Here is a 23,876-nt window from a genome sequence, read left to right as displayed (position 1 = left end):
CTTTTTGCTTACTTTTTTTCTATATCTGAAAGGTATTGCCTGTGACAAAGCCTGTACATTTATTTCCGTCAACTGACCTAGTTATGATTTTGGCTTTGTGTTTAAAAGTCCCGCCAAATTCCCAGTATGAATGTCGCCTTTCATCTTACCGTCTTTGGCATGCATTACATGATGACCATTCTATTGTTATTGTCCGACATCAAACTTATCCTTGTAATCAGTCCATGGGCCAGAGCAAAAGTTTGGCCACTTTGGGGTGGCAAAGGTTTGATGGTATTATATTGTTCCCTGCAAGCCCCTGATCAAATTGATATCTGATATCTTCTCCCAAAATGTTATAAATTGTGTTGTATGGGAGTCTATTCAATAGAATCTTTGCAGGCTGATAAAGAAAGGTTGAGACATGTTGGAATGTTCACATGCTCATTGAAATTGACTGTGAAACAACGATGAAGCATTCTGTTTGGTTGATCTCATCTTAAAAACCATGGGATTTGGCACATTTTTGCCACCAGAACTAATGATTTACCTAGACTGACTGTCACGCCTGCTCCCGCTTCTCCTCTCTGGCGCTGGAGGCCGCCCATTACGTGCATCAGCACTCATTGGACTCCTTTACTTTGTGGATTGCCCCTCTATATCTGTCTGCTCCTCAGTTTGTTCCCCGTGTCAGTATCGATGTCGTTACATTTGTTTCTTGTCCGTTTTCCATTAAATGTTCACTCCATGTACTTGCTTCTTGTCTCCAGGATCGGTCCTTACACTGACTCATCATTGAAACAACAGTGTTACAAATCACAGAACTACATATTTGTTTTAGGGAAATTGGTCATACTGGGAAATAATAGAAGAACAAGAGATCCAGATCTGGTAGAGTATCGGCTTTATAGTTGCCACCTTTAATAGTCTTTCGTAAAGCAATACTCAGCATGGTAAATGAAAGGTGTGCTCTGTCATTTGTTGAATTGTCCCAGCAAGTTAACACAAAGATTTAGGTAAGCACAAGTCATCACTAAAAAGGAACATTGGTGATTATAATAATCTCTTCTGTCCCTGACCAGAAAATGTATTTCAGAAGAACAGAATATGAGTTGGCCTACAGTATGTTATCTGGCTATGCACGATCCCATAGGCTGTAGGCCTGTTTTAATTTAGCAGACAAGATACACTACCGTTCAAAAGTTTGGGGTCACTTTAGAAATGTCCTTGTTTTTGAAATGTCCATTAAAATAACATCAAATTAATCAGAAATACAGTGTAGACGTAGTTAATGTTGTAAATGACTATTGTAGCTTTAAACGGCTAATTTTTTAATGGAATATCCACATAGGCGTACAGAGGCCCATTACCAGCAACCATCACTCCTGTGTTCCAACGGCATGTTGTGTTAGCTAATCCAAGTTTAATAGTAGATTTATTTTTAAATGAGCTGGGGCACACCCAGAAAAATAGTTTGTGTGGAGGTGCTTACTAACGGTGAATATTCCTCAGGGTGAGGAATGCACAGTGATGCCAAAACGTTGGTTAATACCCATTAAATTGCTGGGAGATTATACATGGAGCGTGCAACTTTCTTTATTTTGATAGTTTAAAGCTAATCCAAGTTGATCATTTTAAAAGGCTAATTGATCCTAGAAAACCCTTTTGCAATTATGTTAGCACAGCTGAAACCTGATTAAAGAAGCAATAAAACTGCCCTTCGACTAGTTGAGTATCTGGAGCATCAGCATTTGTGGGTTCGATTACAGGCTCAAAATGGCCAGAAACAAAGAACTTTCTTCGGAAACTTGTCAGTCTATTCATGTTCTGAGAGATGATGGCTTTTCTATTTGATAAATTGTGTGTGTACTACTCCCTTCACAGAACAGCGCAAACTGGCTCTAAACAGAATAGAATGAGGAGTGGGAGGCCCCGGTACACAACTGAGCAAGAGGACAAGTACATTAGAGTGTCTGGTTCGGGAAACCGACGCCTCACAAGTCCTCAACTGGCAGCCTCTTAAGGATCCGCCCATTTCTTTCAATTTTCACCTGACTTTAGCTCAGGCCCTGAAGCAAGGATATGCATATTCTTGATACCATTTGAAAGGAAAGACTGAAGTTTGTGGAAATGTGAAAGGAATGTAGGACAATATAACACATTAGATCTGATAAAAGATAATACAAAGAAAAAAACTACAGTTTTTTTGTATTATTTTGTACCTTTATCTTTGAAATGCAAGAGGAAGGCCATATTGTATTATTCCAGCCCAGTGACAGCCCAGATTTTGGCCACTAGATGGCAGCAGTGTATGCGCAAAGCTTTAGACTGTTCAAAATTGCCCAAGACTGCCCAAATGTGCCTATTTGTTTATTAATAACTTTTCAAAAGTTCAAAGCTCTCCTCAAACAATAGCATTGTATTATTTCACTGTAATAGCTACTGTAAATTGGACAGTGCAGTTAGATCAACAATAATTTAATATTTCTGCCAATATCAGATATGTCTATGTACTGGGAAATGTTCTTGTTACTTACAACCTCATGCTAATTGCATTAGCCTACATCAGCTCAACCGTCCCGTGGATGGGACACCGATCCCAAAGAAGTTTTAAATAATACCCGCAAAACACCCGTCTCAACATCAACAGTGAAGAGGCGACTCCAGGATGCCATATCTCAGACTAGCCAATAAAATGAAAAGATTAAGATGGGCAAAAGAACACAGACACTGGACAGAGGAAGATTTGCAAAAAAGTGTTATGGACAGGCGAATCCAAGTTTGAGGTGTTCGGATCACAAAGAAGAACATTCGTGAGACGCAGATCATTTTTAAAAATGCTGGAAGAGTGCTTGACGCCATCTGTCAAGCATGGTGGAGGCAATCTGATGGTCTGGGGATGCTTTGGTGGTGGTAAAGTGGGAGATTTGTACAGGGTAAAAGAGATCTTGAAGAAGGAAGGCTATCACTCCATCTTGCAACGCCATGCCATACCCTGTGGACGGAGCTTAATTGAAGCCAATTTCCTCCTACAACAGGACAATGACCCAAAGCACAGCTTCAAACTATGCAATAACTATTTTGGGAAGAAGCAGTCAGCTGGTATTGTGTCTATAATGTAGTGGCCAGCACAGTCACCGGATCTCAACCCTATTGAGATGTTGTGGGAGCAGCTTGACCGTAAGAAGTGCCCATCAAGCCAATCTAACTTGTGGGAGGTGCTTCAGGAAGCATGGGGTGAAATCTCTTCAGATTACCTCAACAAATTAACAACTAGGATGTCAAAGGTCTGCAAGGCCATAATTGCTGCAAATGTAGGATTATTTGATGAAAGCAAAGTTTGAAGGACACAATTATTATTTCAATTAAAAATCATTATTTATAACCTTGTCAACGTCTTGACTATGTTTCCTATTTTGCAACTCATTTCATTTGATTTGCATTTAATTTTATTTTATTTGCAGCTATATTTTCTATTTTGCAACTCATTTCCTATTTTGCAACTCACTAATTTCTTGTCTGTAGCCTTGTGTACTTAATCGATGTCTACTATAGTGGCCACTATAATAGAGCAGAAATAGAATGTATTTTTCTACTGTAAGATGTTTTTTTTCCCAAGAGCAATATTTAGAAGTTGAAGTCGGAAGTTTACATACACCTTAGCCAAATACATTTAATCTTTCACAATTCCTGACATTTAATCCCAGTAAAAATTCCCTGTTTTAGGTCAGTTAGGATCACCACTTTATTTTAAGAATGTGAAATGTCGGAGTAATAGTGGAGAGAATGATTTATTTCAGCTTTTATTTCTTTCATCACATTTCCAGTGGGTCAGAAGTTGACATATACTCAATTAGTATTTGGTAGCATTGCCTTTAAATTGTTTTACTTGGGTCAAATGTTTTGGGTAGCCTTCCACAAGCTTCCCACAATAAGTTGTGTGAATTCTGTCCCATTCCTCCTGACAGAGCTGGTGTTACTGAGTCAGGTTTGTAGGCCTCCTTGCTCTCACACGCTTTTTCAGTTCTGCCCACAGATGTTCAATAGGACTCAGGTCAAGGCTTTGTGATGGCCCCTCCAATAGACTTTGTTGTCCTTAAGCCATTTTTCAACTTTGGAAGAATGCTTGGGGTCATTGTCCGTTTGGAAGACCCATTTGTGACGAAGCTTTAACTTCCTGACTGATGTCTTGAGATGTTTCTTCAATACATCCACATAATTTTCCTACCTCATGATGCCATCTATTTTGTGAAATGCACCAGTCCCTCCTGCAGCAAAGCACCCCCACAACATGATGCTGCCACCCCCGTGCTTCACAGTTGGGATGGTGTTCTTCGGCTTGTAACCATCCCCCTTTTCCCTCTAAACATAAAGATGGTCATTATGGCCAAACAGTTCTATTTTTGTTTCATCAGACCAGAGGACATTTCTCCAAAAAGTACGATCTTTGTCCCCATCTGCAGTTGCAAACCGTAGTCTGGCTTTTTTTATGGTGGTTTTGAAACAGTGGCTTCTTCCTTGCTGAGCAGCCTTTCAGGTTATGTCGATATAGAACTAATTTTACTGTGGATATAGATACTTTTGTACCTGTTTCCTCCAGCATCTTCACTAAATCCTTGGCTGTTGTTCTGGGATTGATTTGCACTTTTCGCACCATAGTATGTTCATCTCTAGGAGACAGAATGCGTCTCCTTCCTCAGCGGTATGACAGATGCGTGGTCCCATGGTGTTTATACTTGCGTAATATTGTTTGTACAGATGAACGTGGTACCTTTAAGCATTTGGAAATTGCTCCCAAGAATGAGCCAGACTTTTGGAGGTCCACATTTTTTTTCCTGAGGTCTTGGCTGATTTCTTTTGATTTTCCCATGAGGAAAGAGGCACTGAGTTTGAAGGTAGGCCTTGAAATACATCCACAGGTACACCTCCAATTGACTAAGATTATGTCATTTAGCCTATCAGAAGCTTCTAAAGCCATGACATAATTGTCAGGAATTTTCCAAGCTGTTTAAAGGCACAGTCAATTTAGTGTATGTAAACGTTTGACCCACTGGAATTGTGATACAGTGAATTATAAGTGAAATAATCTGTCTGGTAACAATTGTTGGAAAAATGACTTGTGTCATGCACAAAGTAGATGTCCTAACCGACTTGCCAAAACTGTAGTTTGTTAACAAGAAATTTGTGGAGTGGTTGAAAAACGAGTTTTAATGATTCCAACCTCCAAGTGTATGTAAACTTCCGACTTCAACTGTATGAAGGCTGTTATGGCTAACTGCAATAATAGTGTATTGTTTTTTCTCAATACTTAAGTGTCATTTGTAGTAAAGTCTAGGCAACAAATAACATTGGATTGTGTTCTTTACATTTTTTAGCTGTGAGATAGGTTCACTTTATCGACTTTTTATTTTACACGCAGACTGAGCATGTAGATCATATTCTTTGTTGTTTAATTAGTTAAAACCTGTATTTCCCCCTAGCAGGGATTTTTTGCATGTTTCAGGGCAACAAAAAAAGTGTCACCTATTTGGGCCCTCACCAGTTTTCATCCCTGGTCTATATACAGTGGGGCAAAAAAGTATTTAGTCAGCCACCAATTGTGCAAGTTCTCCAACTTAAAAAGATGAGAGGCCTGTAATTTTCATCATAGGTACACTTCAACTATGACAGACAAAATGAGATATTTTTTTTCCAGAAAATCACATTGTAGGATTTTTTATGAATTTATTTGCAAATTCTGGTGGAAAATAAGTATTTGGTCAATAACAAAAGTTTATCTCAATACTTTGTTATATACCCTTTGTTGGCAATGAGGTCAAACGTTTTCTGTAAGTCTTCACAAGGTTTTCACACACTGTTGCTGGTATTTTGGCCCATTCCTCTATGCAGATCTCCTCTAGAGCAGTGATGTTTTGGGGCTGTTGCTGGGCAACACGGACTTTCAACTCCCTCCAAAGATTTTCTATTGGGGTCGAGATCTGGAGACTGGCTAGGCCACTCCAGGACTGTGAAATGCTTCTTACGAAGCCACTCCTTCGTTGCCCGGGCAGTGTGTTTGGGATCATTGTCATGCTGAAAGACCCAGCCACGTTTCATCTTAAATGCCCTTGCTGATGGAAGGAGGTTTCCACTCAAAATCTCACGATACATGGCCCCATTCATTCTTTCCTTTACACGGATCAGTCGTCCTGGTTCCTTTGCAGAAAAACAGCCCCAAAGCATGATGTTTCCAACCCCATGCTTCACAGTAGGTATGGTGTTCTTTGGATGCAACTCAGCATTCGTTGTACTCCAAACACGAAGAGTTGAGTTTTTACCAAATGTTCTATTTTGGTTTCATCTGACCATATGACATTCTCCCAATCTTCTTCTGGATCATCCAAATGCTCTCTAGCAAACTTCAGATGGGCCTGGACATGTACTGGCTTAAGCAGGGGGACACGTCTGGCACTGCAGGATTTGAGTCCCTGGCGGCGTAGTGTGTTACTGATGGTAGGCTTTGTTACTTTGGTCCCAGCTCTCTGCAGGTCATTCACTAGGTCCCCATGTGGTTCTGGGATTTTGTGATCATTTTGTCCCCACGGAGTGAGATCTTGCGTGGAGCTCCAGATCGAGGGAGATTATCAGTGGTCTTGTATGTCTTCCATTTCCTAATAATTGCTCCCACAGTTGATTTCTTCAAACCAAGCTGCTTACCTATTGCAGATTCAGTCTTCCCAGCGTGGTGCAGGTCTACAATTTTGTTTCTGGTGTCCTTTGACAGCTCTTTGGTCTTGGTCATAGTGGAGTTTGTAGTGTGACTGTTTGAGGTTGTGGACAGGTGTCTTTTATACTGATAACAAGTTCAAACAGGTGCCATTAATTCAGGTAACGAGTGGAGGACAGAGGAGCCTCTTAAAGAAGAAGTTACAGGTCTGAGAGCCAGAAATCTTGCTTGTTTGTAGGTGACCAAATACTTATTTTCCACCATAATTTGCAAATAAATTCATTGCCATGTGATTTTCTGGATTTTTTTCCCTCATTTTGTCTGTCATAGTTGAAGTGTACCTATGATGAAAATTACAGGCCTCTCTCATCTTTTTAAGTGGGAGAACTTGCACAATTGGTGGCTGACTAAATACTTTTTTGCCCCACTGTATATGAGACATTACTTAGTATTTTCATATTTTAGTATACGCTTTAATGTCTCACAAAAACAAGCGTATCTCTGTGAAATGTTAACGGAGCACTGAGCATATACCAATCTTTCTATATTCAAAGCCTTTTACTTTTATTTCAGCTTGTGTCATGTTAATTTAGCTTTTTGTGACCCGCGCAAAAGCTTTGAAGATGATGACCACAAAATGTAAAATCCTCAAACGTTGCTTTGAGAAACCTGCACCGCTTTGTCATATAAATGCTAAAATTGTGTGCTAGTATTGCATTTTAGAACCCCGTTCCCCCCGTCACCCCAAGATGAAAGGGTTTGACCACTAAAGTTTTAGGCAAATTTGTATACATGCTCAAACCGTTCAATAGTTAGGCTATCCATATTACCAGAGTTTATATTCTTTCTATTTCTATGGCGAATTTGCGCCCGTAATTTAGATAATGCATTGATATATAGATGTGCAATTTAGATAATTAATTGAAAGCTAGCTAGCTTGCTGAAATTATAACAGAGAGAACAAAGAATATCTCTATTTGTTCATGTATGTGTGCATATCCAAATATGAATGACGTCTGGAATCGTCGGATTATCAAACGGCAAGAGTTAGAAAAATGTCAAACCTCAACATGTCAAGGGGTCGTATAAGCAGGGTTTAGCTGAGACTCATCTCTTGACAGGTAGGCTGGTAGTAAGCTTGGGCGGTATACCGTATACCGGGGTATTTGGAAATAGCCATGGGATGGTTTTTCAGTACCGTCAATACCTTTGAAATGTTTTTCAATACATGTTTATATTTGTAGCTAAATACCGGCAGTCAACTTGTGCAATAGGTTAGGAGATAAAACAGATTGTGTTCTTCATTTCACATGTCACATTATTTTGCATTATGAAGCTTACCGTTGTTCCCCAGAGCAGTTGAGCTAGTCACATGTTTGTAAATAGCACAACAGGAGAAAGCGTTTTATATTGAAAGTAAAGTTGTGTTTTTTTGCTTCAATAGTTATCGGATGTGCAACTATAGTTTTCCTTCACAGAAAATGCATTAGAGCAACACATTCCGCAGAAAATAGCTTCATTGAAGTGCAACACTATTTGGCTGACAGCCACACTAGTAAATGAGACAATGAAAAAACGATGCATGGCCATCATATTTCTAATGTTTATCATAGAAAGAATGCAACCAGCTACATTTCCTAATGTTTTGCTTAAAGTTAATCTTGCATTTTACCAGAGAAAAGTAGGCTGGCTACACCAAGAAAAGTACAAGAGAAGTAGCTACACATCAGTCAGAGCGCTGTATTTTGATAGAATGCCCATTCGTGAATTCTCATCCAAGTGGAGAAGTGCAACTGAAGCAAAAAATGTGTTTGATGCTGTGCAGAAATCATGATAAGAAGCATTTTTGATCTGCATTCACGAAACGCAGCAAAATATTTGTAATGTGTTTTATATTTTTTTGATGGGGAGAATGGGAGGGAGATTTGACTGTGGTAGGTATGGAGAGAGGTGTCTAGGCAGAAGATGAGTTCATATCAGAACACATCCTCCTGTGGTGTAGAGGGAGGAGGATGAGCTGAAAAGTATGCAGTGGTAGTTTTCAAACCCTCAACCTCCACTGAGATGCTGCATTGTAACAAAGTCCATGGCCACAATCTGCTGTGTGGGTTATGGTTAGAGAATTTGGAGTGCGTGTGTTTCGAGGTGTAAGTGGGATTGGCCTCATGGTTCCCATGAGTATTTGTGAATCCTGAAGGTGTCAACAGGTTTAGGGATGGGTCAGGGTCAGGTCAACAGAGTCATTGGAGGAGGAAAAGGAGGTGAAAGAGAAGAATGAGAGAGGAGAGACATTGATGAAGATATGTACACACAGCAGAGAAGAGAGATACAACACCTCAAAGTAACACTTAAGCATACCTTTCCAATTGTTCACCATTTGGAGTTATTTAACAATGTCCTGCCCCACCCCCCATTCTGTGTGTGATAGATGGTGCCTGTCATAGTATATGGCCATCCCCTCTCAGTTCTGTGTATATTAGCTTTCTGTACACCCCTTCTCTCTCACCTGTGTTGATAGAGGCCTCGCTCCCGAACTGAGCGCCAGGCCTGTATCAGGCCTAGTGGAAGGCAACAGGAACAGCTCTTTCCACAGGCTTCCACAATGGAGGGAAACGCAGAGTCAATAACAATGCAATTAAAGTAGTATGGAAAACTATGTAGAGAAATAAACAAAGGTGGTGAATATAGCCCCCATCAATCAACATACACACTCCTCCTCAGACCATGCACAGTGGGTGGTGGGTGGAGACGGATGGCTTAATTATTTCCGGAGTGAAGGAAAGAGGAAAAGAATATCGCAGTACCGGAACTATACCTGTGTGGGGCAATGTGCTCGGAGGGAGCGCTTAGAGCACACACGTTCTGGCATGGCCTGCTGCCTACAAGTGGCATTAACTTTCTCTTCCTGCTCAGGGGTGGGAGTTAATGTAACACACACAATGAAGGTGGAATGTACTTAGGGAGGTGTGCTGAGATACAGGAACGGTTGGGAGTGCCTCTGTACTATGCCTCTAATTATTACGGTACAGTCAGCCAAATGTGGACTGTCTAAGACACGTTAGCCACGTACAATATTTATTTTATGGAAAACAAGCGCACACACAATATTGCAATAAACAATCCAAAAATCTTGCACCTCTGCCAAGGTTTGTTTTTGTAATGAAGTGTTGAAATCTGTAGACTGAGTGTGTCAAATCAAGGCAGAGGTTAGAGACTAGATTTACCATGGTTGTAGAGAGAGAGGGCTGGAAAACAGAGTAGTTAGACCTTTGGTTAGGTCAAGGTTTTGTCTTCTGTCTTACTGTCCAAAAACAAGACAGGAAAAGAAAGACTGCTCCCTCTAAAACAGCTTTCACCCTTTCCTGTCTGGATTTTCTTTCTGATAGGTGTAGGGGATGGAAAAAATACACTGAAAAAAAATATAAACGCAACATGCAACAATTTCAAAGATTTTACTCAGTTACAGTTCAATCAGGAAATCATTCAATTTAAAAAAATAAATAAATCATTAGGCCCTAATCTATGGATTTCACATGACTGGGAACACAGATATGCATCTGTTGGCCACAGATACATTTAAAAAAAGGTAGGGGCGTGGATCAGAAAACCAGTCAGTATCTGGTGTGACCACCATTTGCCTCAAGGAGCTCAACACATCTCCTTCGCATAGAGTTGATCAGGCTGTTGATTGTGCCTGTGGAATGTTGTCCCACTCCTCTTCAGTGGCTGTGCGAAGTTGCTGTGTATTGTCGGGAACTGGAACATGCTGTCATACACGTTGGTGAGTAGGCAGGCCATGAAACAACTGGGATATTTTCAGCTTCCAGGAAATGTGTACATGGGGCCAAGCATTATCTTGCTGAAACATGAGGTGATGGCGGCGGTTGCCTGGCACGAAAAATGGGCCTGAGGATCTCGCCACGGTTTCTCTGTGCATTCAAATTGCTGTCAATACCATAACCCCACCGCCACCATGGGGCACTCTGTTCACAACGTTGACATCAGCAACCCGCACAACAACATACAGTACACGCTGTCTGCCATCTGCCTGGTACAGTTGAAACAGGGATTCATCTGTGAAGAGCACACTTCTCCAGCATGCCAGTAGCCATCGAAGGTGAGCATTTGCTCACTGAAGTCGGTTACGATGCCAAACTGCAGTCAGGTCACTACCCTGCTGAAGATGATGAGCATGCAGTCTTCCCTGATTCAGTTTGTGCAGAAATTCATCAGTTTTAAATCCACAGTTTCATCAGCTGTCTGAGTGGCTGGTCTCAGACAATTCTGCAGGAAGAAGCCAGATGTGGATGTCCTGGGCTGGAGTGGTTACACGTGGTCTGCGGTTGCGAGGCCGTTTGGACGTACTGCCAAATTCTCTAAAACGATATTGGAGGTGGCTTATGGTAGAGAAATTAACATTAAATTATCTGGCAACAGCTCTGGTGGACATTCCTGCAGTCAGCATGGCAATTTATTTTTCCCTCAACTTGAGACATATGTGGCATTGTGTTGTGACAAAACTGCACATTTTAGTGGCTTTTTATTTTCCAGAGCACAAGGTGCACCTGTGTAATGATCATGCTGTTCAATCAGCTTCTTGATATGCCACACCTGTCAGGTGGATGGATTATCTTGGCAAAGGAGAAATACTCACTAACAGGGATGTAAACAAATTTGTGCACAACATTTTAGAGAAATTAGCTTTTTGTTCGTATGGATCAATTCTGGGATCTTTTATTTCAGTTCATGAAACATGGAACTTTACATGTTGCGTTCATATTTTTATTCAGTGTATATCTTGTTATTTTGGAGGTACCTGTCTTTCTCTGCTGTACTCACACTGGCTGGTATTTGTGCTGAAAGGGAGAGGGTCTGTTTATCTGTCTGGCCACTGATTGGTTGTTATTCTCACAGGCTCTGCCTCCACATCCACGCCACTGTCCACTCTCTACCCTCTGCTTTGGGCCATAACTGCATGCTTTACGCACAAAAACACAACCCAACACTAAAGATAATGTTTAGGGTGTGTCCTGAATGAGGGTTGTCATGTTAATATATGGTTTTAAGATTAAACAGTTTGGGCCTCCTCTCTCTCTCTGTATCACTCCTCTTGGCTTTACATTGATTTAAGTGCATCCATGGGGTTATGTGGTGTTTAAAAAAATATTTCTTACACTATTGCTTGTTTCTTCCTCTTCCACCTTTCTCCCTGTCTTTCTTCCCTCCTTTCTGTGCACACCCCTCCTCGGCCTCCCCCTCCCTTTTCTTTGCTCTGCAGAGCCTCCGACCAAATACCAAATCTCTAAGCCCACCGTGTGCTCGGTGCACCCGGGGGAATTGCTGAAGCTCAACTGCCCTCTGCCCGGGGAGGTGGGGACCATCACCTGGACTAAGGATGGTTCCTCTCTGGGGGTCAACAACCGCACCCTGATAGAACGGGAGGTGCTGCAGATCCGCGACGCCTCGCCCAAGGACTCGGGCCTGTACGCTTGCAGCACCGTGGGCCCTCAGGGCAGTGACACACTCTGCTTCATAGTGAACGTCACAGGTGAGTCAGGGAGCCAGGCAGGAAGCAGGACAGGGGATAACCAGTCAGGGCAGGGAGCAACCAAAAAGCCAGGGCTTGGAGAAACGAGCCAGCCAACCAGCCTGCAAGGGCAGGACAGGGACAGACAAAGGTAGAGTTGGTCATAGTGTAGGTCCTACACTCTTGGAAAAAAAGGTGTTAAGTAGAACCATATAGGGTTCTTCGGTTTGTCTCCATAGGGGAACCCTTTTGGTGCTAGGTAGAAAGAACCCTTTGCCGAAGGCTCTACCTAGAATCCTATATGAAGGGTTCTTCATAGAACTCTCTGTAAAGTGTAATAGCTAGGATTCCCTATAAAGGGTTCTTCGTAGAACCCTCTACAAATAATTCTACCAAGAACCCTTTTATCCTCTATAGGTTCTTCCTAGAACCCTCCATGAACGGTTCTACCATTATTTGCATATTTTTTTCATGACAATACAGTATATCATAAGGCATTTCTTTCAGGGCCTAGTGACATCCTAACACAGCGAATGGAAACTCCTGATTTACAGTCACATTGTTAGTTGTTAGTCACATTATGTTAGTCACATTATGCTGGCTTACAAAGTGATGTGTAATTCCTATTGGAATCCAGCCAGTGAGTGAGGCTACCCAACAATTGGACATTTTAATCACTTGCAACCTGCATTTGGAATGACAGCCAGGGTGGCGTAAATTAGGGTTTCATATTTTCCCCGTTATTTTACAAATGTTCCATCCCAAGAATAAATCAGTTTTCTTCCGGGTGACCTGGTGTTTCCTGCCAAAACCGGAAGTGTCATTCTAAAGCACTTAAACCATATAAATATGTCTGGGTTTGATTAGAGCTTTGATCAGCATGACATTTCAAGCCTGATTGTCACGCCCTGGTCGAAGTATTTTGTGTTTATCTTTATTTATTTGGTCAGGCCAGGGCGTGGCATGGGTTTTTGTATGTGGTGTGTATGTATGGGGATTGTAGCTAGTGGGGTGTTCTAGTTAAGTCTATGGCTGTCTGAAGTGGTTCTCAATCAGAGGCAGGTGTTTATCGTTGTCTCTGATTGGGAACCATATTTAGGCAGCCATATTCTTTGAGTTTGTCGTGGGTGATTGTCCTTAGTGTCTTGATGGCCTTGTTCTGTGTTAGTTTACACAAGTATAGGCTGTTTCGGTTTTCGTTACGTTTATTGTTTTTAGATTCGTGTTTCGTTTGTTGAATAAACATGGATCGCAATCTACACGCTGCATTTTGGTCCGACTCTCCTTCTCACCAAGAAAACCGTTACAGAATCACCCACCACAAAAGGACCAAGCAGCGTGTCAACAGGCAGGAGCAGCGCGAGGAGGTATGGACATGGGAGGACGAATTAGACGGAAGAGGACCCTGGGCTCAGCCAGGAGAATATCGCCGCCCCAAAGAAGAACTGGAGGCGGCGAAAGCGGAGAGGCGCTGGTATGAGGAGGCAGCACGGCGACGCGGATGGAAGCCTGAGAGTCAGCCCCAAAAATTTCTTGGGGGGGGGCTAACAGGGAGTATGGCTACGCCAGGTAGGAGACCTGCGCAAACTCCCTGTGCTTACCGGGGGGCTAGAGAGACCGGGCAGGCACCGTGTTATGCTGTGGTGCGCACGGTGTCTCCAGTGCGGGTGCATAGCCCGGTGCGGTACATTCCAGCTCCGCGTATCGGCCGGGCTAGAGTGAGCATCGAGCCAAGTGCCATGAAGCCGGCTCTACGCAGCTGGTCCCCAGTGCGTCTCCTTGGGCCGGCTTACATGGCACCAGCCTTGCGCTCGGTGTCTCCGGTTCGCCTGCATAGCCCAGTGCGGGCTACCTCGCCGCACTGGCAGGGCGACCGTGAGCATTCAACCAGGTAAGGTTGGGCAGGCTCGGTGCTCAAGAGCTCCAGGTCCGGTCTTTCCAGTACCACCTCCACACCCCAGCCCTCCGGTAGCAGCTCCCCGCACCAGGCTTCCTGTGCGTGTCCTCGGCCCAGTACCACCAGTGCCAGCACCACGCATCAGGCCTACAGTGCGCCTCGCCTCTCCAGCGCTGCCGGAGCCTTCCTCCTCTCCAGCGCTGTCGGAGTCTCCCGCCTGTTTAGCGCTGCCAGAGCTTTCCGCCTCTACAGCGCTGCCGGAGTCTCCCGCCTGTTCAGAACTGCCATTCTGCAAGGAGCTGCCAGTCTGCAAGGAGCTGCCAGTCTGCAAGGAGCTGCCAGTCTGCAAGGAGCTGCCAGTCTGCAAGGAGCTGCCAGTCTGAAAGGAGCTGCCAGTCTGAAAGGAGCTGCCAGTCTGCAAGGAGCCGCCAGAGCTGCCAGTCTGCAGGATGCCGCCAAAGTTGCCAGTCTGCAAGGAGCCGCCAGAGCCGCCAGTCAGCATGGAGCAGCCAGAGCCGCCAGTCAGCATGGAGCAGCCAGAGCCGCCAGTCAGCATGGAGCAGCCAGAGCCGCCAGTCAGCATGGAGCAGCCAGAGCCGCCAGTCAGCATGGAGCAGCCAGAGCCGCCAGTCTGCATGGAGCAGCCAGAGCCGCCAGTCTGCATGGAGCAGCCAGAGCAGCCAGTCTGCATGGAGCAGCCAGAGCAGCCAGTCTGCATGGAGCAGCCAGAGCAGCCAGTCTGCATGGAGCAGCCAGAGCAGCCAGTCTGCATGGAGCAGCCAGAGCAGCCAGTCTGCATGGAGCAGCCAGAGCAGCCAGTCTGCATGGAGCAGCCAGAGCAGCCAGTCTGCATGGAGCAGCCAGAGCAGCCAGTCTGCATGGAGCAGCCAGAGCAGCCAGTCAGCATGGAACAGCCAGAGCTGCCAGTCAGAATGGAGCAGCCAGTCAGCATGGAGCAGCCAGAGCAGCCAGTCAGCATGGAGCAGCCAGAACGGCCAGTCAGCCAGACTCTTCCAGATCTGCCAGTCAGCCAGACTCTTCCAGATCTGCCAGTCAGCCAGACTCTTCCAGATCTGCCAGTCAGCCAGACTCTTCCAGATCTGCCAGTCAGCCAGACTCTTCCAGATCTGCCAGTCAGCCAGCCTCTTCCAGATCTGCCAGTCAGCCAGCCTCTTCCAGATCTGCCAGTCTACCAGACTCTTCCAGATCTGCCAGTCAGCCAGACTCTTCCAGATCTGCCAGTCAACCAGACTCTTCCAGATCCGCCAGTCAGCCGGGATCTGCCAGAACTGCCAGTCGGCCAGGATCCGCCAGTCGGCCAGGATCCGCCAGATCTGCCAGTCAGCCAGGATCTGCCAGTCAGCCAGGATCTGGTAGATTCATCAACCTGCCTGAGCTTCCTCTCACTCCTGAGCTTCCTCTCACTCCTGAGCTTCCTCTCACTCCTGAGCTTCCCCTCAGTCCCGAGCTGCCTCAGTCCCGAGCTGCCTCAGTCCCAAGCTGCCCCTCAGTCCCGATCTGCTCCTCAGTCCAGTGGGGTTCTGGGTGAGGACTACTAGGCCATGGTCGGCGGCGAGGGTGGACTATCCAAGGACGCGAGGAGAAGGGACTAAGACATTGATTGAGTGGGGTCCACGTCCCGCGCCGGAGCCGCCACTATGGACAGACGCCCACCCGGACCCTCCCTATTGTTTTGAGGTGCGTTCGGGAGTCCGCACCTTAGGGGGGGGGGGGGGTTCTGTCACGCCCTGGTCGAGGTATTTTGTGTTTATCTTTATTTATTTGGTCAGGCCAGGGCGTGGCATGGGTTTTTGTATGTGGTGTGTATGTATGGGGATTGTAGCTAGTGGGGTGTTCTAGTTAAGTCTATGGCTGTCTGAAGTGGTTCTCAATCAGAGGCAGGTGTTTATCGTTGTCTCTGATTGGGAACCATATTTAGGCAGCCATATTCTTTGAGTTTGTCGTGGGTGATTGTCCTTAGTGTCTTGATGGCCTTGTTCTGTGTTAGTTTACACAAGTATAGGCTGTTTCGGTTTTCGTTACGTTTATTGTTTTTGTAGTGTTTGTATTTAGATTTGTGTTTCGTTTGTTGAATAAACATGGATCGCAATCTACACGCTGCATTTTGGTCCGACTCTCCTTCTCACCAAGAAAACCGTTACACTGATACTACCTGAGCCCTACATTAAGACATTTTATGAGCCCTACATTAGACATTTTATGAGCCCTACATTAAAGACATTTTATTTGTATTTATTTTTTATTTAACCTTTATTTAACCAGGTAGGCTAGTTGAGAACAAGTTCTCATTTACAACTGCGACCTGGCGAAGATAAAGCAAAGCAGTGCGACACAAACAACAACACAGAGTTACTCATGGAATAAACAAACATATAATCAATAACACAATACAAAAGTCTATTTAGTGTGTGCAAATTAAGTAAGATTAGGGAGGTAAGGCAATAAATAGGCCATAGTGGCGAAATAATTACAATTTAGCAGTTAAACACGAGTGATAATGTGCAGAAGATGAATGTGCAAGTAGAGATACTGGGGTGCAAAGGAGCAAAAAAATAATAACAGTATGGGGATGAGGTAGTTGGATGGGCTATTTACAGATGGGCTATGTTCAAGTGATCTGTGAGCTGTTCTGACAGCTTGTGCTTAAAGTTAGAGAGGGAGATATGAGTCTCCAGCTTCAGTGATTTTTGCAATTCGTTCCAGTAATTGGCAGCAGAGAACTGGAAGGAAAGGCAGCCAAAGAAGGAATTGACTTTGGGGGTGACCAGTGAAATATACCTGCTGGAGCACGTGCTACGGGTGGGTGCTGCTATGGTGACCAGTGAGCTGAGATAAGGCGGGGCTTTACCTAGAAAATACTTATAGATGACCTGGAAACAGTGGGTTTGGTGACGAATATGTAGCGAGGGCCAGCCAATGAGAGCATACAGGTCGCAGTGGTGGGTAGTATATGAGGCTTTGGTGACAAAACGGATGGCACTGTGATCGACTGCATCCAATTTGGGAGGCTATTTTGTAAATGACATTGCCGAAGTCAAGAATCGGTAGGATAGTCAGTTTTACGAGGGTATGTTTGGCAGCATGAGTGAAGGATGCTTTGTTGCAAAATAGGAAGCCAATTCTAGATTTAATTTGGGATTGGAGATGCTTAATGTGAGTCTGGAAGGAGAGTTTACAGTCTAACCAGACACCTAGGTATTTGTAGTTGTCCAGAGTAGTGATGCTGGGTGGGTGGGCAGGTGTGGGCAGCGATCGGTTGAAGAGCATGCATTTAGTTTTACTTGCATTTAAGAGCAGTTGGAGGCTATGGAAGGAGAGTTGTATGGCATTGAAGTTTGTCTGGAGGTTAGTTAACAGTGTCCAAAGAAGGGCCAGAAGGTTACAGAATGGTGTCGTCCACGTAGAGGTGGATCAGAGAATCACCAGTAGCAAGAGCGACATCATTGATGTTTACAGAGAAAAGAGTCGGCCTGAGATTTGAACCCTGTGGCACCCCCATAGAGACTGCCAGAGGTCTGGACAACAGGCCCTCCGATTTGACAGACTGAACTCGTCTGAGAAGTAGTTGGTGAACCAGGCGAGACAGTCATTTGAGAAACCAAGGCTGTTGAAACCAAGTCCAGGTAGCCATTTGATTACCTGTTCAGGAGTCTTTTGGCTTTGGGGTAAAAACTGTTGAAGCCTTTTTGTCCTAGACTTGGCACTCCGGTACTGCTTGCTATGCGGTAGTAGAGAGAACAGTCTATTACTGGGGTGGTTGGGGTCTTTGACAATTTTTAGGGCCTTCCTCTGACACTGCCTGGCGTAGAGGTCCTGGATGGTAGGCAGCTTAGCCTCAGAGATGTACTGGGCCTACCCTCTGTAGTGCCTTGCGGTTGGAGGCCAAGCAATTGCCGTACCAGGCACTGATGCAACCAGTCAGGATTCTCTCGATGTTGCAGCTGTAGAACCTTTTGAGGATCTGAGGACCCATGTCAAATAGTTTTTAGTTTCCTGAGGGGGAATAGGCATTGTTGTGCCCTCTTACGACTGTCCTGGTGTGTTTGGATAATTATAGTTTGTTGTTGATGTGGACACCAAGGAACTTGAAGCTCTCAACCTGCTCCACTATAGCCCCCTGTCACAAGAAAAAAAGTTACATGCATTTTGAGCTATGCTCCTACTGAGATGCGCTGTCTGTCCCCACCCTGATCGTTGATGATTGATCATGCAGATAGCAGAGAGAAGGCCATAGAGAAGCCAGATTTAGACATCACATAATTTAGCACTTCCATTTGAAGTCATGCTGTTGATAGAAATAATTTATAATAATTTACAGTTTCTCGCAGTTATTTATCCTGGGAAAAGGGAGTGGGTTTGGGCGGTAAATCTTGCTAACCTGTTTCCTGGAATTCATCCCTCCACATTGATTATTGATGCTACCTAAATCATTAAAACTGGAACCATCTCACTGGTATATTATGTCCAACTACTAAACTATGAAATAACACATATGTACACAATCTTGTAGTAACCAAAAAAGTGTTGAACAAATCAAAATATATTTTAGATTTAAGATTCTTCAAAGTAGCCACCCTTTGCCCTGATGACAGCTTGGAAATACTTTTGACATTCTCTCAACCAGCTTCATGAGGTAGTCACCTGGAATGCATTTCAATTAACAGGTGTGCCTTGTTAAAAGTTCATTTGTGGAAATTGATGACAGCTTTGCACACTCTTGGCATTCTCTCAACCAGCTTTATGAGTAATGCTTTTCAAACAATCTTGAAGGAGTTCACACATATGCTGATCACTTGTTGGCTGCTTTTCCAAACCATCTAAATTGGGTTCAGGTCAGGTGATTGTGTAGGAAAGTCCATCTGATGCAGCACTCCATCACTCTCCTTCTACGTCAAATAACCCTTACACAGCCTGGAGGTGTGTATTGGGCCATTGTCCTGTTGAAAAACAAATCATAGTGCCACCTAGCGCAAACCAGATGGGATGGCTCATCGGTACAGAATGCTGTGGTAACCATGCTGGTTAAGTGTGCCTTGAATTCTAAATCAATCACAGACAGTGTCACCAGCAAAGCACCCTCACACCATCACACCTCCTCCAGGCTTCACGGTGGGAACCACAAATGCGGAGATCATTCTTCCTTTCCTGTGGCGGTTCTCATGAGAGTCAGTTTCATCATAGCATTTGATGGTTTTTGCGACTGCACTTGAAGAAACTTTCAAAGTTCTTGACATTTTCCGTATTGACTGACCTTCATGTCTTAAAGTAATGATGGACTGTCGTTTCTCTTTGCTTATTTGAGCTGTTCGTTCTTTCCATAATGTGGACTTGGTCTTTTACCACATAAGTGTTTTCTATCCAAAGCTGTCAATTATATGCATAGTCTAGCATCTTGTCGTGACAAAATATCCCGTTTAAAACAGGAACGTTTTTTTATCCAAAAATGAAATACCGCCCCCAGAGTTTCAAGAGGTTAACCCGGAATCCGGCCGTACACCTGGCGACCGTGTCAGCGTGCACTGCACCCGGCCCGCCACAGGAGTCACTAGTGCATGATGGGATAAGGACATCACTGCTGGCCAAACCCTCCCCTAACCCGGAGGATGCCGGGCCAATTGCGCTCCGCCCAGTGGGTCTCCCGGTCACAGCTGGCTGCGACAGAGCCTTGACTCAAACCCAGAATCTCTGGTGACATAGCTAGAATTGCAATGCAGTGCTTTAGACCACTGCGCCACTTTTTTATTACTACTACTACAATCTGTTCTTATGACGAAACTGAAAAATACCAAGTTGTGTAGAAAGTAAACATCTGCACCTCAAAAGTGCCAAGTGTGCTTATGTCTACATAATGAGGATGTCGGGGAAAAAATTGCAACTTCTGACTTTCTGGTCTAGCGTTTCATGACAACGGAATACACTGCCCAGCCTTACATAATTAGAAAGATGAGATTATCCTGATAAAAAAAATAGAAATATACACATTGCGAGATATTTGACCCAATATACCAACATGCCTCTCCGTAGGAAAACAATGGGCGGAGCTCAGCATTCCAAGGACAAAAGGTATTTCGGGGCAAGCGTTTGATGACAACGGAATACACTGCCCAGCCTTACATAATTAGAAAGAGGAGATTCTCATGATTTAAAATGGGCGTCCAATTAAAATAAATCGAAATATACACATTGAGATATTTGTCGAAATAGACAGACATACCTATATTTCCCGATTTGAAACAATGGGACGACCTCAGTTCCATGAGTAATTTTTTGTTGTTTACATTTTAACTACCAGAAACGTGGGCAGGTCTCATTGCCAACAATAGCAAAGCAGGCATTGTGACGTAGCACTATAGGCTGGGAACAGAACGTTTGGAAGGCGAGTTGGTACCACGGGGCACAATATAGCTAAAATAGGAGCTGGCAGGGTGAAAAATGCCCCCAAAATAATGCCTGCTTTTTCATGATTACTTCAAACTTATGGCAAGCAGGTGGGACATATGGTAATATTATGAAACTGGGCACACGGCTGATGCAATGAACTAGTTTTTAATCAGAAAAAAGCATTGTTAAACATTTCATGTGTCCAGCCTACTACATCCCTGATCTTTTGAGGTTGTGATGCTTTTTTAATAGGGTGGTAGTTGGGGAATGGCCATGGAAGGGTTGTGGAATGGTCATGTAGTTGTAGTTATTCAACTTTTCTTACAAACGTCAGTGACTCTCATGCTGTTCTTGATTGCATATGATTAGTGATTTTGTGAACAGTGTAAACGTCAATATTACATCACCTGATTCTGCCACCTCACCTAAACACGTGTGTGTGTGTGTGTGTGTGTGTGTGTGTGTGTGTGGCAGTGTATGTGTATGGCTGGAGCTGTGTTGAGAGGTGGCAGAGATGGTAGGAATTAACCGTGGTCATCTCTACAGATGCCATCTCGTCTGGGGACGATGAGGACGACACAGAGCGATCAGAGGACGTGGGGGTGGACGGAGAGCAGATAAGTGAGTATGGGCATAATATTGTGAGACAGTGTGGGAACAGGGCAGGAGAGGCAGTGACCGTTGTCTTCTGTAGTGGGGGCATTGAGGCAATATGTGAACTCAGCAAATAAGTTGTTGTTTTTTGGGGTTGTTTTTACCTGCATTGTTATATAATAACACTGTTGTGGATCTGAAGGACATGGCTTGGCCTTTCGACCATCAGGTCAAATGCCGTCATGACCAAAGTTACTATACTCCTAAATGTTTGTCTTTTTGTGTGTTGTGTGCGCAGTGTTACTAAATCTCTTAGTTTCATTAGTTCAAATCTGCAATGAGATCTCAGCTGTACTGTAGCATTCCTGTATATGTAGTAAGTCTGAGAGTGTGTGCTGGGAATGTGTATATGTGTGTGTGATGTTTGTAAGCCTATCTCTCCCAGGCCTTTTAGGCGCTCCAGGGAAGAGGAATTCCTAACATTCCTCCTGTAGCCTGCATCTCTCAGGTAGTCAGGCCCCAAGGAGCGAGTCAGCTGGACTCATCCATTATGGAATGCTCCCATCTGGACTGGGTTAGGGACCTGATGGGAGATGGGCTCTGTGTGTGTGTCACAGGCTGAAGGCTTCCATATCTTGTTAAAATTTTAAACACGCACCGTCCCTCACAGTGGGTTCAACTCCCCCACTTTGCACCAACTATAATTGCCTGAAATCCATTAAATATGTCATCTAGGAACTCTGTAAGGAGAGGAAAATAGAGAGAAGGGGGAAAAAATGTTTCTGGTGGTAATAAGCTGATTGAAAGCAAAGTAAAAACTGTTCTGGCAGCTCGGTTGAATTTTCTCCTGGTGTTTTTTTTCTAAGAATTCAAAACCGGAATATTAAAAAAGAGAGGCGGAAGAGAAAAAATAGGGGACGGTTGAGGCCATTTAACTACAGCGTTCTGGTTTGGATCAGCACCAGCACTTCTCTGTGTATGCTAACGCTGTAGAGCGCTGGCCCCCGGCCCACTTTTGGAGGGGTGTTGTGGAGGCTTTTTTGGGAAAGAAGGAAGGAGAAGGGGGGGTCTGAGCATTGTGCTTGGGGCCGTTCTAATGCCCAATGGGTTAGGTTTCAGTGTCTCAGCTCGTACTCTGTACACTTTGATTACACTTTCTTAAAAAGAGATTGAACAACAACACAGTCACAACCAGGCCCCCCCTAAAACACTGGGAGAAAAAGTTATGGGTGAAGATGTACCCCCTACCCAGCGTCAGCTGAGGTTGGCTGTGATTGGAGGAGACGAGCAAGGCATATGGAAGGATCATGGAGAAGGCTTTGTTTTTTCGGGGCAGCTTTGGCGTCAGGGGGAGGTCAGAGTGGATGTGGGGTTCCACGCTTGTTGGTTTTGTTGTTCTAACGCATTCTCTGGCCTGTTAAGGAGATCATCTTTAATTGCTCTCGTTTGTCTTCGTTTGAAACATCTGTAGGGTACAATTTACAAGCTTTTAATAGTCTATCATTAGCTGCTTTATGTTTGTCCTAGATATACAGTATATGTAGCTCTAGTACCAGCTCTACAGTATGGGGCAAATGTACAAGTAATACTATCATTTGACACTTATGTTTGTGCCGCATTCCTCATGCTGAACGTACAGCACATTCTTGTTTTGGAGTTACATAGATAACCTGAGCTAACCCCAGACTGCCACAGAGTAAATAGTAAGAGAAGCTGTCCATTCAGAGAGCTTAAGGGGCCATAGGGGGGCCACACAGGGTGCTAGGGGCCACAGAGGGGTCTTAGGGGCCAGTGAGAGTTTGGCCTCATCTGGACAGAGGTTGGGGGGTCTTTGAAGTCTCGCTACCACCGGACGACGGGAGCATGGGAAACAGACCTGGTCACCTTTCACTATCATGTACCGTGCTCATCATCAGACACAGCTGCTGCCACTCCGGGGTCAGAGTTCACCTGAGAGAGACGAGCTCCCGAACGAGGGCAGTCGCCACCCTAACCTGTCTGACTGTGTCTGTAGGTAGGAGTGTTGAAAGAGAAAATAAGATGGCGAGAAATAGGGGGACAGAGTGAGAAGGAAATGGGCTTAAAAGAACCTAACTAGTCTAATTATAGTGTGTTGGTTCATCCTGGAAGGAAGAGCATGGTTTACTTATTCTGTATCAAAGTATGTGTGTACTGTCCGGTTTGCATGCCAGAAAAAATTATGGGAGGTGACCGACTCTGATAATATTCTGATTGAACTCTGGTGGGCGGGAGAGAGGAGTGGGAAGAGGGAGAGGGGCTAAAACAGGGAGGGAGGGGTGGAAAGAAAAGGACATAGGCCCAAGAAGGCTAAAGGAGTGTCTAACGGCTGCAGTAACCCTGGAGTGTTCCCCCTCTTCTCTCTACTCCTGTAATAGAGATATAGGAAGTGATGGTGGGGACATTGGTTGTGAAATTTATCTTCTTTCTGAGTGCATCTGCTTATGCAATCACTCTCCCAGGTGCCGAGAGAGAGAAATGGGGAGGCAGGGGGTAGAGAGAAGATAACGTGTGTGTGTGAGAGAGGGGGGGCTTCAGGGAACTACAGAAAATGAGATATATGGGGTGAACGAGCTGCAGTTACAGTATGTAGGCCAGACAGAAAAGGGGTGTTACTAACTTCCTATACGTCCCTGTGGGAGTGTATTTGAATGAAGGAGCATGATCGATCATTGTGTGGGTAACTTACCCTTTACAAACCAAACATTTCTCACCCACAACAAATGTGAAATGATCTTTCTCCCTTCTGGAAC

At 44.5% G+C, this 23,876-nt stretch overlaps 1 protein-coding gene across 2 annotated transcripts in view; it reads left to right on the top strand.

The window, feature by feature from the left end:
• LOC139368301 (fibroblast growth factor receptor 2-like) overlaps nucleotides 1-23,876 on the top strand; it is a 95,504-nt gene that overhangs the window by 14,775 nt on the left and 56,853 nt on the right. For both annotated transcript variants that reach the window (XM_071107047.1, XM_071107048.1), the window contains exons 3-4: nucleotides 11,964-12,233; nucleotides 21,058-21,132. In XM_071107047.1, coding sequence (XP_070963148.1) covers nucleotides 11,964-12,233; nucleotides 21,058-21,132 — 345 coding nt within the window. The remainder of the gene's footprint in view (nucleotides 1-11,963; nucleotides 12,234-21,057; nucleotides 21,133-23,876) is intronic.

Source organism: Oncorhynchus clarkii, chromosome 16, assembly GCF_045791955.1.
Source record: "Oncorhynchus clarkii lewisi isolate Uvic-CL-2024 chromosome 16, UVic_Ocla_1.0, whole genome shotgun sequence".
Lineage (NCBI taxonomy): Eukaryota > Metazoa > Chordata > Actinopteri > Salmoniformes > Salmonidae > Oncorhynchus > Oncorhynchus clarkii.
The sequence above is the reverse complement of the archived record's forward strand: the minus strand, read 5'-3'. Positions and strand labels throughout refer to the sequence as shown.